Source organism: Panthera onca, chromosome D3 (genome assembly GCF_046562875.1).
Source record: "Panthera onca isolate mPanOnc1 chromosome D3, mPanOnc1 haplotype 2, whole genome shotgun sequence".
Lineage (NCBI taxonomy): Eukaryota > Metazoa > Chordata > Mammalia > Carnivora > Felidae > Panthera > Panthera onca.
This window is the reverse complement of record NC_138350.1, coordinates 75,511,292-75,527,743: the sequence shown is the minus strand read 5'-3', so window position 1 is coordinate 75,527,743 and position 16,452 is coordinate 75,511,292. Positions and strand designations below refer to the sequence as shown.

At 47.9% G+C, this 16,452-nt stretch overlaps 1 protein-coding gene across 2 annotated transcripts in view; it reads left to right on the top strand.

Annotated features, from left to right (window-relative positions):
* Positions 1-16,452, top strand: part of ATP8B1 (ATPase phospholipid transporting 8B1) — a 126,338-nt gene that overhangs the window by 57,353 nt on the left and 52,533 nt on the right. For both annotated transcript variants that reach the window (XM_078435207.2, XM_078435208.2), the window contains exon 2: positions 4,758-4,960. In XM_078435207.2, coding sequence (XP_078291333.2) covers positions 4,780-4,960 — 181 coding nt within the window. In that variant the 5' untranslated portion in view covers positions 4,758-4,779. The remainder of the gene's footprint in view (positions 1-4,757; positions 4,961-16,452) is intronic.

The following is a 16,452-nucleotide window of genomic DNA, read 5'->3' as shown; positions in this document are numbered from 1 at the left end:
TTTGGAGATTGGTGGTGATAGGAAGAAGAGGGCAGGTACCTCTTTAACACCATCAGTGAAAGTGGATATTGAATTTGAGAGCTAAAGACTGAGAAATAATAGCCATGAAGAGAACTGAGAGAAGAGCATTTCAGGCAGTAGGAAGGGCATGTGCAAAGGCCCTGAGGCAGGAAAGATTTCACTTGCTTAAGCTGAAAGCAGGGCCATGGGGCTGAGGATTAGTGAGGAAGAAAGAAGTTGTAGGAGGGCGCAGAGCTCCCAGAGTTGGGGGAAAGCTTGGATTTAAAGAGTAGTGGGAACCCATAGTATATTGATCTGCTTGGGCTCCCGTAGCAAAATACTACTGAGTAGGTGGCTTAAACCATAGACATTTATTTTCTCATATTTCTGAAAGCTGGAAGTCCAAGATTGAGGTGCCAGTAGGGTTAGTTTCTGGGGAGGCCATCTTCTTAGCTTGTAGGTGGCCGTCATCTTTCTGTGGCCCTTCCTCTGTGCGTGCACAGAAAGAGAGAGAGAGCTCTGTGACGTCTCTCTCTCGTCTTGTAAGGACACCAGACCTGTCGGGTTAGGGTCCCACCCTTATAAAATTATTTACCTCTTTAAAGGCCTGATCTCCCCACACAGTCACATTGGGGGTTAGGGCTTCAGCCTATGATTTTTTGAAGGGGACACAGCTTTGTCCCTAACACATAGGAAGGGTCTAAGCAGGAGAGCGGCAAGAAGTTGATTGGAAGCTGTTCGGAAGTTGATTGTAGGCGTGTAATTAGAGTGTATTTGCAGCATTGCAGCAGAGAGGTGATGGCAGCGCGGATTAGGGTGGTGGCCTTGGAGACAGAGAGGCAGGAATGGACGGGAGGTGTATGTTCAGGCAGAAATGATTAGCCTTGCTGTGTCTCGTGGCTGTCATGTATAGTTTACTTACCTGGATCCCTGAATGACCTGGTAGTCTCCAAAGGGTCTGTTCCCAGTGCCTGGGTGGTAGTCAGCACCTGGCAGGTGCTTCATGAAGGCTGAGCAAGTGCACACAGGGCTGCAGTGTGCTGCAGGGGTGGTAAGGGACACAACAAAGTTTCCAAATCCATGTTCTAGATAGTGCCTGCCTTCTTCACATCATGGCTTAGAGCAGGAAAGTGGCTTACGTCACTCAGGGCTTCAAAGAAAGGATTTCTTCCCAGTTTTTCTTTGGTCGTGCTCTGATGAGAGAGCTAAATGGTTCCCATGTGTGTCTGCATTTTACACACACACACACACACACACACACACACACACACACACGCACACACACACTGCAGAGAACTTCCACTCAGCTCAGAGCTCTGCTTTCCAAGCAGCCCACACAGTCTGGCCTGGGGTGGGTGTTCCAGTGCTGAGCTGGCCGGTTATGCAATGCCTTTGCTCACCCTGGATCCCATCCTCCTGGCTGTTGAATCCACTCCTTTGTTCTGTCTCCTCCCTCAACCTCGAAAGACTGGATCCAGTCTTAATGTGGGAAATAAGCACGGAGACACTTGGCCGTAATAATGATGAGGGAACCGATCACGTACAAAATGTTTCTAGAATGCGCTTAACGCCCCTGACCTGGACACCTAAAAATGGTTAAAGTGGTTAAGTTTATGTTATGTACTACGATAAAAGAAAAATTGTTTCTATAATGGTGCTTTCAGACTCATTAATGTCGCACATGTCCCTATAACGGAGACATGAGATCCTAACTTACGCCACTTAGCAGCTGACCCTCAGTGTCCTTATCTGTAAGATGGGACAATATTATCTATCTCATGGGGTGGTCCTGCTTGAACCACTTCCATTATTTTTGTTCTGAAAGATTGTTGGCAAAAGTTTTGCCCTTAAGAGCTTGGGAATTTTAAAGAGAGTGTATTAAATTTAAATAGCAGCTAAAGCATGGGTGGCAGTATATTACAAAACCACAAATGAGACATGTATGAAACCCCGAGATAGAGTCATTTACTAGCGCACAGAAAATTGGGAGAGCAGGAAAATGTTTCATTCTGCAATCAAAAGGTTTTTAAACGGAATCCGCCTGTGCTTAAGTGTAGTTCTATAATAAATAGTCTAATATGTTACCTCCTGGTGAGAGGCAGATACAGTTTAGAAGTGATTTCAGGAGATGGAAATGCATGAAGGGATAAATCCCCACACCGTTTCATTTGTTATTATAAAGGACATTTTTTCTAGTTCTGGAAAGAATTGAAAATCACGAAATCACGTTTGTGTACTTTCTGTCGTGTTAGCACTGTATTGGGTATTTACCGTATGCTGGGTACTGAATCGAGCACTTGACATGTGTCATTTCACGTAAAGGATGCGTGGCAATTGTTGACATTTTGGACAGTGAATAAATGTCTGAGTAACTGGGACTGTTCTATACATACGGATTGTTAACCCACCTTTCAACTCAACATGTTTGGACTTTTCCAGAGTCATTAAAAACGCTTTGGATCGGGGCGCCTGGGTGGCTCAGTCGGTTGAGCGTCCGACTTCGGCTCAGGTCACGATCTCGCGGTCTGTGAGTTCGAGCCCCGCGTCGGGCTCTGGGCTGATGGCTCAGAGCCTGGAGCCTGCTTCCGATTCTGTGTCTCCCTCTCTCTCTCTGACCCTCCCCCGTTCATGCTCTGTCTCTCTCTGTCTCAAAAATAAATAAAAAGTTAAAAAAATAAAAATAAAAAAAAAAAACGCTTCGGATCATGATCTAAATTGTCTCATAGTGTGACGATATCACAATTTATTTACACAGTTACCAAGCATTGGACACCCAAGTTGCTTCTGGGTTTTATGGTTGTAAATAATATTGTACAAAATATATCTATATTATAAATATATAATATATGATACATATTAATAATAGATAATATAAATATTTAAACATTTCATACATGTTCAGTTATGGCTATAAAACTTCACAGGTCCAAGATGCTAGATTTGGTACAAAGCATGCAATCAGCTAAGTAGTTCCACTCACGGCAACTAACCCTTGATGAAAACGAATAAGACGCTGTAACAGAAGAGTAGAATATAGAAGATCCCTCCTTGGAAAGCAATTGTTTTGCTGCAAAATTTTTTTTAAGTAAGCTATACACCCATCATGGGGCTTGAACTCATGACCCCGAGATCAAAAGTTGCATGGTCTACTGATTCAGCCAGCCAGGCGCCCCTTTGTGGCACGTTTTTAATAATTATTGTGCAAGCTATTCAGAGAGTTGTGGTTTTCTCCTCTGTAGAGTTGGAATAACAATAGTACCCTCACCAGGGTCGTGTGGGAAGTTTCAAGGAGCCAATGTCGGTGAAGCAGTTCATGCAGGGCCTGGAGTCCAGTTAACGCTATATAAATGTGAGCCGCTGTTATTAACAACGTCAGGTACATGGCAATATGATGCTTATATAAATAACGCCAGGCTGCATGGCTATCTTCATGTGACCCATGGTAGTTGTGTAAATATTTTCCTAATCTGACTACAGTTGTGCTTATCACTTGTGCATTCACTTTAAACAGCAGCATACACACAAGCACAAATTCCAGATACAGGGTGTCGGTGGGGGTAGTTAGGAAGAGAGGTGAGGGAGTGCTCCCAGGAAGTAAAGGTGAGGATCTAAGCCTTAAATGTATCACAGAGTATGGGGCGCCTGGGTGGCTCAGTCGGTTAGGCATCTGACTTCGGCTCAGGTCACGATCTCGCGGTTTGAGAGTTCGACCCCCCCCACCCCCACGTCGGGCTCTGTGCTGACAGCCTGGAGCCTGCTTCGGATTCTGTGTCTCCCCCTCTCTCCGCCCCTCCCCTGCTCATGCTCTGTGCCTCTCATTAATAAATAAACGTTAAAAAAATTTTTTTTAATGTATCACAGAGTAAAAGCTCAGAATATTAGCATTAGGGGAAACCAGATGTCTTAGGGCACTGTGTCTCAAACTTTGCCAGCAACCCGCAGTAAGAAATGCAATTGCATTAAGACCTACAATGCAAATAAATGTGTGTGTGTTTCGTCAGACGGTTTCATCCAACAGTACTGACTCTTACGACGCCTGCTGTGCCCCGATGCTTTATTAGCTGTTTCATTTTATTTTAATGTTGGTTATGACTTAAATTTATTTTGCTCGGTAGAGACCCGCAATTTGAAATACTACCTTAAAGCTTGTATACGCTTAAAAACAAAAAGTTTGCAGCTACATTTTTGTTCTTAATTCTTGCTCAAGCATGCAATCACTAATGAATGGTTTTGTTCTTTTTTATTTTTTAAAAAGTATAATTTATTGTCAAGTTAGCTAACATACAGCGTATTCAATGTGCTCTTGGCTTCAGGAGTAGATTCCCACGATTCATCGCTTACATACAACATCCAGTGCTCATTCCAACATTAATTTTTTTAATGTTCATTATATTTGAGAGAGAGAGAGAGAGACAGAGAGACAGAGAATGAGCAGGGGAGGGGCAGAGAGAGAGGGAGACACAGAATCTAAAGCAGGCTCCAGTCTCTGAGCTCAGAGCCCATCGCGGGGCTTGAACCCACAAACTGTGAGATCATGACCTGAGCTGAAGTCAGATGCTTAAGCAACTGAGCCACCCAGGTACCCCGTGAATGGTTTTGTTCTTATTTGCTTGGTAATTTGAACTTTGGGGTCATTGTTCAGACACACTTGCACGTTCATTTAAATTATGTTCCGTTAAAAGGGCATTGCTACTGGGCGCAGGCAGAAACTGGGCGCGAGTCATAACTCACTCTGGTTTCTCTTTCTTTTAAACCAGGTAGTTCCAGTTTGCCAGCAGGATGAGTTCTGAAAGAGACTCAGAAACGACATTCGAGGAGGATTCTCAGCCGAATGATGAAGTGGTTCCCTATAGTGACGATGAAACAGAAGATGAGCTCGAAGACCAGGGAGCTGCGGTTGAACCAGAACAGAATCGAGTCAACAGAGAAGCAGAGGAAAACCGGGAGACATTCCGAAAAGGTAACCTCACTGGGACCGGAGACTGGGTCCCATCCTTGTCTGTCCTCACTGGGCAGTGACCACAGGTGCACAGGATGGCCAGCCCGTGTTAGGTTGGCCAGGAGGTATCTTCCTCCTCTTCGGATACAGCTGGGAGAACGGGGGCAATGGGCTTGGACGACAATGGGTTTGGACGCTTCGTCCCCAGCACGCAGGGCTGGTCGACCCACCTGACACGTTCTGTCCAGAAAATGGAAGGTGTTGGTTGGTGTCTACTTTTAGGAGGGACTTGTATGCGGAGGAGTTTGCTTGTTACTGCACCAGGAAGCTTGGAGTTGGCACACCTTTGGTTCAGCCGTTTGTGAATATGATGCGGTGTGGGCTGCTTGCTATGAGGGGCAACGGCAAACAGCCCTACCTGCCCAGAATCAGGGCAACTTCGAGGCCCGGTCTGGACCAGGGGTCAGGGCCAGACAGTAACTGTTTTAGGCTCTGTGTGCCACACGGGCTCTGTCACAACGACTCAGCTGTACCAATAGTGCTTAAAAATAGCCGTAGACTGTCAGTCCTTGAGGCCACAGTGGAGTGTACCTTACTTTTATGAGGATGCTTTTCCCCGCTGTGGCTTTTCTATTTCGTTTTCTGCTGGTTCTCCCACCCTGGCAAGAAAATGTGGTCTCTTCCTGTGGCGGTTGTGCTCCATGAGGAAGCTGAACCTTTTCTCTCCGGGCCCCAGATTTGCTCCAGGTTTCAGGTCCAAAATATTTCTTCCATGGTCTCTCAAATTCCAGCTGAATAACTTTAGATTCTCATTTCTAGGAATCTCCACGAAATTACAGTTTCTGACTCTCTGGATGCTGTCTCCACAGCCTCAGTCAGAATAACCTCTGGTTCTATCTGGCTTCCCCAAAGTCTCCGTCACTGCCCTTACTTTGTGTCACTCCTTGCTCCCCTCGTTTTTGCTGCCGGGTTCTGCTCCCTAATCAGCTTGGGGTTTTTTGTTTTGTTTTGTTTTGTTTTTCAAACTGTTTCACCGGTAGAAAGAGCAACATGCATGAAATGAGACTTTGGGGATGATTCCTCCTGCTCTGGTCAGAGGCTGCCTCTCTCCAGCTCTCCCATGTAGGGAGGATCTCCATGGGGGAGAACATAAGTCCAAATGGGTCCCGTCCTAACCTGGGCCCCAAAACCGGGCAGGCCATTGATCTATGTATACTGTTTGCCGTCCTTAGTTTTCTGCATCAAACATTTAGAACGATCAGAACTTACTGTAGATTTCCGGCTATCATTTTAAGCTGTCAAATGTTAAGCTTAAGCGCTTTTCTGCCTTGAAGCAGAAGGTATGAAAATCACGGTAGCTGAGCTAAATTAAAATGGAATCACTGCCAATCTGAACAGGAAATGTGGCCTCTGTATAACAGGTCCAGACTGGATGTTCGAATGGGGATAAAGCTGAAGGAGCCTGACAAATTAGCGGGGAGTTCTAGCTGACTGCCTCACGTCATGAATACGGTGTTTCTTCCTCATTCTTTCCCCCGCTGAACTTCTAAGTTGCCTGTCACAGTCTTGGAATCGCTATCAGATGTGGATATCTGATGAGCTGGCAGAGAACCGGCTCCGTGGGGTTCAAGGTGAACTTTGCTGTTGGTGCTTGGTGCCACGCTATCAGCTGTGTGGTCCGGGACGTAACAAAGGACCGGGGTTGGGTGCCTGCAGAAATGTCAGAGAAGCACGTACTCGGTGGGAACTCTCACCTCTGGTTTTTTTCCAACTCTACCTTCACATCCAGGTTCTCAGGGCCCTTTCCTGATCGCTCAGTCTGTAGGTCATCCCTCTTGTAGATTTCTACTGTTGGAATGCAGGTCGCCAGGGAGGCCAGACTTGATCTTGGCTCTTCATGGTCTCTTCCAGTGGTGGCTTATATTTCTCGGGGAATCTGGTGGGTCTCATTTCTTTTTCTTTTCTTTTCTTTTCTTTTTGAAGATTTTATTTTTACGTAATCTCTACATCCAATGTGGGGCTCGAACTCACAGCCCCACGATCAAGAGTTGCACGCTCTATGGACAGAGCCAGCCAGGTGCCCCTGCTCGTTCTCATTTCATAAAACTCCTGTCAAACAACCTTGCTTGTGACTTTTAGAAACACACCTCTACCTGCCCTTCCCCAAAGCACAGAAGACATTCAGTAAGTGCCAGACCTCTCTCCTGTATTCCTTCTCCTGCCCTGCACGCCCCCAACAGGTCTGCTTCCTCCTCTCCTCCCTCCTTCTGTCCTTTCCTTTTCCCTCTGCACCCCTCCTTCTCCCTTCTTAATTGTGTTTCATATTTTCGGTCATTTTCCCACTTAAGGTCAGCGTCGCTCCTCTTTAAATGACTCTCTGTCTGTCTTGACATTTTCCATGAAGGATAGTTTTCTTCAAGGAATTAATTCTTTAGAAACCAGAGCATGAGTCACTCTGTGACGTCCTGTCAGGCTGAGGAACACCAGAGGCCAGTGCGCTCTGTAGCAGAACAGGGCCTGGAAGTGCATGAATCACGTTCATCTCTTCAACAGCATCCTCTTAGGGCAGAAAGTTGGTTTTTTAAAGATGCCCTAGCCCAGCTGAGTTAAGCAAGCGTTCTGAGAGCTCCATTATGAATGCTTTTCAGTTGAAGGACGTTTGTTGTGAGCTGTGAGGCTCCAGAACAAGGGTAAGTAAACACGCTGTTAGAAAGCGCCACAGAGGAAGAGAGAAACCCACCGATTTTACCGGAGTAATTTTACCCTGAGTTTACTTTGAGCAAGGATTGGGAAGAATAAGTGGGAATGTTTCCCATGCTACGGGATGAACCCTCGTTTCCTGATGAGCACATTGGAGCAGTATTTCCCAGTGTGCATCCTGGGAAACCCTTCTTTTGCAGATCTCCAAGGGCACAAAGATTCTCTAGCCCCTGAGACCGGAAGCTCCGAATTCTTTAACCTCTTCTTGGAGTTTAAGGTTGTCCATTAGCTGAAAAGGATCCAAGAAATTCAGGCACGAAAGAAACCAGTTCACGGGCGCCTCGGTGGCTCACTCAGTTCAGCGTCCAACTCTTGGCTCGGGTCGCGGTTCATGGGACCGAGCCCCGCATCAGGCTCTGTGCGGACAGCATGGAGCCTGGCTTGGGATTCTCTCTCCCTCCCTCTGCCCCTCCCCCGGCTCGTGCACTTGGACATACTCTGTCTCGCTCTCTCTCTCAAAGTAAATAAAGATTAAAAAATAATAATAAGCCAGTTTAATTTTATTCAGCCACAGGTTCCTAAAATCCCTTGACTCTAGAATGCTGTGGAGTTTTTTAATTTGCCTTTTTTTTTTTTTTTTAAACCGTCCCACCCATCCTGGTGTCCGCTAGGTCAACTCAATTCTGTGCCAGCCAGGAACCAGCTTAGAGATGAAGCCCTTGGGAATAAATAAATGCTCGGGATAGCACTGGATCAGTGCAGACTGGCCCTTTCTTCTGAGCCTGGGGATGAATGAGAAGGCTGTCTCCTGCCTCCCAGGGAGCACTGCTTTCTAACCTCTCCCATCTTCCTGCTCTGCTGGCTCACAAATCACGGATGTGCTCACAGCTTCCCTGTCCTACCACAAATTCTTGCCTGAATCCCGCCTTCTGCCACAGTTGGTGTCCTGTCTCCTGTTCTCTTGGCCAAGCTTCTGGAAACCCATTTCTCTCGTACTGCATCCTCTTGGGCCCCTGGATTCCTCCCGTCCATTGGCTGCCCTCTGCCCTCCGCGTAATGCTGTCTTAAGAGTCACCAAGAACCCCAGTGCCAAGGCCAGTGAGCTTTCTGTAGGCCATCAACCTGTTTTCCCCGAAGTGCTTGACCTTTGTAACAGTCTCTCCTTGGAGAGTGCTGACCTTGGCAGGAGACAACACCCTTTGCCCAGCACCCCTCCTGTTTTCTTGTTCCTTTTGGAGAATGTTCACAACCCTCCTTCGTACTCCATTCTCTATCTACAAGGCTTCCTTGAGCAAGCTAACTCCTTTTAACCTGCTCACCTACCACATCTCTGCATCACTCTGAGAGGCAAGGTGCATGGTGAGGAAGAGGGAGGACGCTGGACTGCTTTCTAGCTGTGTGACCTTGAGGAAAGGACTTCTCTCTGTGCCTCAGTGTCTCCATCCATGAAATGGGCATAATGTAGTTGTGAAGATTAAATCAGAAAATAAAATGGGGCACGTGGGTGGCTCAGTTGGTTGAGCGTCCGACTTCAGCTCAGGTCATGATCTCCCGGTTCGTGAGTTCAAGCCCCGCATCGGGCTCTGTGCTGACAGCTCAGAACCTGGAGCCTGCTTCAGATTCTGTGTCTCCCTCCCTCTGCCCCTCCCCTGCTTGTGCGCGCATGTGCTCTCTCTCAAAGAATAAATAAAGATTAAAAAACAGTTTAAAAAATCAGAAAACAAATGTAAAGGATTTAGCACAGCTTCAGGCACACAGTAAATGCTCAATAAATAGTAGCTCTTGTTCTCCACTACCCCCTCTGGTCAGTTCCTCCCTTAATGTCTTCCATATCAAAGTGAAAGTGTCTACCCTGCCCTATCATCTCCTCTCATCTGTCCATCATCGAACCTTCTTCTCGACCCCTCTACTTTCTTTTGGGGCACTCAGATTCTCCTGGACCCCCAAGGTTAAAGCTGTGGACTCCTTCTTTTAAACAGCTCCTTCTGTCCCCACACCCAAGGATGATGAATGGTCGGAGAGGTGGCTGGGATAAAGAACAGTTCATTTTCCCACAGTGAATTTGCCCGCATATTGAGGAAATTTGGGGTGATTTAGGGTCAGTCACCCCTGCCTCTGCCATCTTCTAAGCCTTTCCCATGAACACAGCCTTCTCCAGTCTTTTTGTTCACGGACCTGTGGACTCTCATGCCACTCCCACGTCTGCTCTCCTGGGCCCCAGTGGTTTCTCAGGTGAAGCTGTGGGTCTGGGCTGAAGTAGGGCAGTCTACCTGCAGGAGGTCAAGGCACAAGTCTCTCGACACAGAGAAGGCAGAAAACTGTGGGAAAGTTAACCCCTGCACACGTACAGCTGCAGGGACAAAGCTAAACCTTGCAGAAAGAGCCTCACTCATGCAATGACTTGCTCTCCTAATGGATGGACCTGTGGTTCTGCTCCAAGGGCTGGGACACAGGAGCCTGCCCTGCTTCCTTGTGAAAAAGGTTGCCTGGCCTGCCAAGTGAGAGATGAGGAGGAGCTCATCAGGGGAAGGGAGAGGGGAGGCAGGATGGTCCTGAGTAGGGGACCACATACAGAGGCTCCACGGCAGGAGGAAGGCGGTACACCTACCACACGCAGAGGAACTAAAAGCCTGGGGAACAAGGTGGTTATGACAAGAGGAGGTCACTGTGGGCTTCCCCACCAGCTTTTCAGCACCTCTCTCAGTGAGACTTAAAAACTGAGTGACTGGGGCGCCTGGGTGGCTCAGTCACTTAAGCGTCTGACTTGGGCCTAGGTCATGATCTCGCTGGTCCCGAGTTCAAGCCCCGCGTCAGGCTCTGTGCTGACAACTTAGAGCCTGGAGCCTGTTTCAGATTCTGTGTCTCCCTCCCTTTCTCTCTGCTCCTCCCCCACTCACACTCTGTCTCTCTCTCTCTCTCTCTCTCTCTCTCTCTCTCAAAAATAAATAAACATTAAAAAAAATTTAAAAATTGAGTGACTATGATAGAGAACAAATGGAGGATTGATCAGGGGAAGAGGGTGGGGGGATGGGCTAAATGGGTGATGGGCATTCAGGAGGGCAGTTGCTGGGACGAGCACTGGGTGTTGCATATAAGTGATGAATCACTAAATTCTACACCTGAAACCAGTATTACACTACATGTTAATGAACTAGAATTTAAATTGAAACTTGGAAGAAAAGGTACAGTTTGTAGACACCCTGCCCACCAAAAAAAAATCAAAAGCTGAGTGACTCGTTGTCTATTGCCCATCTTCCAGCTAAGCTGTAAGTGCTACAGGGCCCGGGGGCTAATCTGTCCTGTGCCCCGTTGGGGTCAGGGCACTGGGCTCCGTGCCTGGTGCATTGGAGAGGCTCAGTGGGCATTTGTGATTGAACATGTCAGAGAGCTTCACAGGTATGACTAGGGAACCAGGTGAGCACTTCAGCGGCCTTCCCTGGTCAGGGAAGGCTTCCTGGAGGTGACAATGCCTGAGCTGAGTCCGCAGGAAGTATGAGAGGTAAATCAACCCCAGGGGTGTCAGGAGCGTGGTGTTCCAGGCTGAGTCACCTTGAAGGGAGGCTCCAAGGAGCTGAGCATTCAGGGAACAGAGAGTCAGTTTTGGAACCTAGATGATGGGTCATGCTGGAGTTTGGACATGCTGAAAATAACATGGCTAGATGTGCAGTAGCCGCCTCCCACCGCAGCTTCTCCATAGTCATGCTTGCTCCTCCCAGTCTGGCCTTCATGGGGGACAAAGACTTCACTGCACGTGGGATCTGATGCCAGCTCCTTCCATGTGGCTGACGACTCCTCCCCCTTCGGCTCTCGGTGTTGTCTCACTTCCTTAGAGAAGCCTTCTCTGAGCCCCAGCCTGGAGCAGACCCCCTGTAGTATGAGCCCCTTGTGCTTTCCTTCATACCCATGAGGGCACTTATGATTATGTCCTTGAATGACCGTGTGACTCTCTCCCACTAGACTGTTGACTTCATGACAATTGGGGCCATGTTTATTCCATGCAAAGCACATAATAGTCACCCAATAAATATAGTGGGTACATGGATTTATTTTAGAAATCCCATGTTGGCAAGAGCAGGGAGAAGGGAGTAGACAATAGTCCAAGAAAAACTGGTGAGGACCTAAACCAAGATGGCCGGGATAGAGAGAAGGAGACAGATCATGATGAATGTTAGGGATTTGTGGGCACGTGGGTGGCTCAGTCACTTAAGTGCCCAACTCTTGATCTTGGCTCAGGTCATGATCTCCCAGGTGGTGAGATTGAGCCCCATGTCTGGCTCTGTGCTGTCAGCACTACTTGGGATTTTCTCTCTCCCTCTCTCTCTGCATTGCCCCCATTCACACACACGTGCTCACTCCCAATCAATCACTCAATCAATAAAATTAAGAAAATGTTAAGGATTTGACATTCACAAGTCCCATTAGATCTGAGGGTCAAGAGAAAAGGAGGCCTGAGGAATAACTTCTGGCTTAGGTGCCCTAGGGGATATTCCAAGCTATCTACTGCTGCAGGAAAAACCACTCCAAACTTACTGGCATAAAATCCTCCTCATGATGTTCATAGATTCTGTGAGTCCGGAATTCAGACAGGACATGGTGAGTGGTTTGTTTCTGCTCTAGGATGTCTGGGCCCTCAGCTGTGAAGGCTTGAACAACTGACGTGATTTGAATCATTTGGGGCCCGGAATCGTTTGGAATCGTCTTCACTCATGTCTGACACCTGAGCTGGGTAACTCAAAGGCTCAGCCGGGTCTGTAGATGGGAGCGTCTCTGCATGGTTTGGGCATCTCTATGGCACTGGGCTGCCATGGAGGGTCCCATGATGGGGGCCACCTGAAGAACGAGCATCCGGAAAGGTCAAGATCAAAGCAGAAGCTGGTTGCAGAATTCAGGCAGCCTCACTTGTGCTGAGCACCTCTTGGTGACGAGAGAGTCACTGAGGCTAGGTCTGATTCAAGGGAAGGGAAATTAGATGCCGTTTGTTGATGAGGTGTAAGAAGGTTACGTTGCAGGTTGGAAGATATTGTTGCAATGGCCTTCGGAAGTGCTTTCTGTGAAGGTGGATAACAGAGCCGTTTGTAGGGATGAGTAATGCAGGGGGAGGGCCCATCGTAGGTCAAAGAGAGAGCTGTTGTTTTGAGCCTCACTAGTTTGGGATATCGGTGAGACATCCGCTTGTGTTGCTGGGTACCTGGCAGTGAAAAATATTTGATGAAGTGGTAAGAAATGACTTAGAATGGAGCAGCCTTGTTGCTGGGAAGTGATAGCATTTCAAATCCTTAACCGCGCGGTGATAGACAGCACTGAGCTTCGGTTCCCAGACTGCCATCCCAGTGAGAGTAGTTAATTGACTCCTGGAGTTTGCTGTGCCCATGTAAGTGGCACGGAGGGGACCGAGCGACTGCAGGTAATGGCTGTAGAGTCTCTCCAGTGAGGACATGCCCCTCACCCCTTCCACAAGCACACGTGCACACTCCCACCCAGCACAGCCAGCCGCCAGCACCCCCCGGGCTCCTGGGGTGTTCACTTGCCTGGTTTGCATACCTTCTCGTGCTTGAGGTTAGCAAAGACACGGGACTACTGCGTATTAGAAGTAATTCTGATTCTACCGCTTTGGAATTAGGGCCGATTCAAACAGAGGCTCCAATGTCATTTGTCTTTGATTTTCGGTTAAAGCTGAAAATAGCATTGTGAACAACATCATGCAGGGAATGCTAAGCCGCTCCCAGAGCATCTTCTAGGCACCTCTGAGGCGTGTGCCTGGGAGAAGCTGGTTCATTCACATCCAGCTGTTCGTTCCAGGCAGTCCCAAAGACCTTTCTTCCCGGCTGGGTCGGGTGGCTCTCTGTGCTTGAAAATATACAACTGCCTCTCTTTCTCTTTTTCTTTGAAGTCAGCTCTAGGCCCAATGTGGGGCTTGAACTCACAGCCCCAAGATCAAGTGTTGTATGTCTACCAACTGAGCCAACCAGGCACCGCAGAATTGCATTTCTTTAAAACTCTCTTCCAACTCAGAATGCTGCCTCAACATTCCGCTCAGGGGCGAAGTGATCGGCGGTTAAGATGGCAAGTTCAATTGTTGAGGTTTAAAGGTATCACTGCGTGCACATCAAGACATACAGAGGAAAAGAAGTTGTCCTTGGTATGATTTCAGATCGGATGTGGCGTCGACAAAACAAAGACACCGTCTCCCTGATAGAAGGGCTATCTTCCAAGAAGAATCTGGAAGTAAGGCTGTGGCTCTCTAGAGCACCTATGAATTAATTTTCACCTGGGATCAAAAAACAGATTAGCCCACTGAAATATGTAAATCATAGAAGATCCATGAAACATGCTGGGGGGGAGAGCTCTGTTCTCCACTCAAGTGGATGCATTGTGAATTTTCGACCATGGGGAAATTCCACGCTGGCTACTTCTTTTTTTGTCCCTAAGAAGCTGTGGCCTGCCTTCTACCGCCTTAGCTTTATGGTTACCATAGCAACTGTCAGCTTATAAAACGAAGGGTGTGTGTTCCTGGCCGAGTGACGTGTGATGGGGAAAGGAGTGATGAGACTGTCCTATCTCATTTTATAGAACTTGCTTGGGAGTAACGTCATTCACGACCGAACCTTGACCAGGAAGCTCTTACTCATGGAGACCAACTTGGCTGTTGTTTTTCTTAGTGCCCGTTTGAAACCCGAGTCTCTAAAGCAGATTTTTAATGATAGGAGTGTCACCTTAGGAAGACACTCACTCTAAGGCGGTGGTGGTCGAGGGGTGGGTCTCAATCCCTCGGATGCCACAGAATCTTGGGTGGAGCGTTTAAACTCCACAGGTGCCTGGAATTTCATTTTAAAACGAATCCCACCGGGTTCAACATCACATCGGTATAATAGTCTGACGCATCCCCTAGAGCACCTGCTCCTGAGAGCGAGGTCTATTAGCTAGCCTCTCCTGGGTGCTAATTAAATGCAGAACATTGGGTTCCTCTCAGACCAGCCAATCAGAGTCTATTAACAAGATGACTAGTATGCGCATCAAGTTGGGAAAGCACCACGAGAATAAAGATTCTCTGAGGGAGAGAGAGATGTTAATTTCAAAAGTTAATTTCAAAAGGCAGTCGAAAATTTGAAGTCCTGCCTTGCTCAAACCCTGTGGTATGTTGCTTCCGTGACAAGGGAGGGCTGTCGGGAGGACTGGTGTCCCTCAGGTGGGAGGGAAGAAGGAGAAAGACTGAGAAAAAACCCTGCTCCTGAGCAGTGGATGGCAACCTCGCTTGCAAATTAGGATCGCTTGGGACCTTCTCTGGGCTCAGCCCGGACTAAAGCAAAAATCCCTGGGGCTGGAGCCCTGGGCATCAGGATGTGATAAAAGCCCCTCTCGGGGATTCCCAGTTGAAAGAAACTCATCCCGCCGAGTGCATAGGAGTCCATCTGGGATCTTGTTAAATTGCCATTCTGGTGCGTGGGTCTGGGGTGTGTGGCCTGAGGTTCTGCATTTCTAACCGGGTCCAACTTGTCCACACTTTATGTAGCAAGTGCCAAGAACAAGGAGCAAAGTTGTGTGTGTGTGTGTGTGTGTGTGTGTGTGTGTGTGCGCGCGCGCGTGTGTGCGCGCTCATAAACAAGCCGCAGCATCTGGCCTTTTGCTTTCATTCTCTCGGTGTTTGAGCTCATTGCTTTTCTTTTTTGGGGAGATGGGGTGGCGTAAGGGAGCAACAGAGCTGAATGCTATGAATACACACAAACCAGCAGATAAACATCATTTCTTGACTCGTCGCTCTTGCCTGCCCATGGCTAATGCCTTTCTCGCCTTCACAAGAGCTGTTCAAACCATCAGTGCTCTCCCGAGGGCACCCTCTTTGAGCCACCTCCTCTCCATGTGAGAAACTCAAGGCTGTGCAAACTCACGCATCCTTCTGCGCCCCTCCCCTGGGGTGGCCTCCTGTGTCCCCGCTTTTCCTGTGTCATTACCCTCTCTGTCCTGGCTCCTTCAGTCTCCCTCCTAAAACCACCTCCATACTCACTTCCGATGTGATCCATTCACGCTCAGGGTTTCAACCCGAATCTGCATATCCAGTACCTTCCAATCTGTATCTCTGCCCTCAACCTCAGCTTGGAGTCCAGATCTGTTTTTGTGGCTCCTGGATGGTTTCCTTCCCCATCCCCCCCCCCCCCCCCCCCCCCCCGCCCCATGCATCCTGGAGGTTCTTCAGTTCACCAGCCTCCCAACTAGACTTCCACCTCTGTGTTCTCTAGCTCGCTCTTGGCATCTCTGTCCATCCAGTCACCCAGGCTGGGATCCTGAGGTCACCTTTTTCTCATTTCAAGTTCTCATTCTTTCTTGCCCACATTCAGACAGTTGTCCTATAAGTTCTTGAATCTGTCTGCTATTTCCAGTCCCTTAGTTCTGGCTTGGGCTCACATCAATGACTGCAATGGTCTTCTGCCCTGACACTTGTTCCCTTCAAATACATCCCGCTCACTGCTGCTAGTGTGACGAGGGCAAACCGACAACTGACTGTGGCATTGCCGTCCTGAAGCCCTGTGGCTTGGCTGGGCATCAGAAGCCATGACCACATAGACTTCCATCCTTTCCTGTATTCTTCCCTCTTGATTTATCCCCACTCACCATTCCACTGCCTTTTAGAAAAATATTTTTTTAAATAGTAAATAGAATGGTATAATGACCATAAGAAATCAAGCAACATAAACACTGGCTTTATATGTAAACCTATAGAGGGAAGGAATTGAACTGCAAACGTACTGTTTTGAAAGGTAGTACATGCATTTGGAGATAATTATTGAAGGCAGTGGTGAAAATGAAGTCTCCTTCCG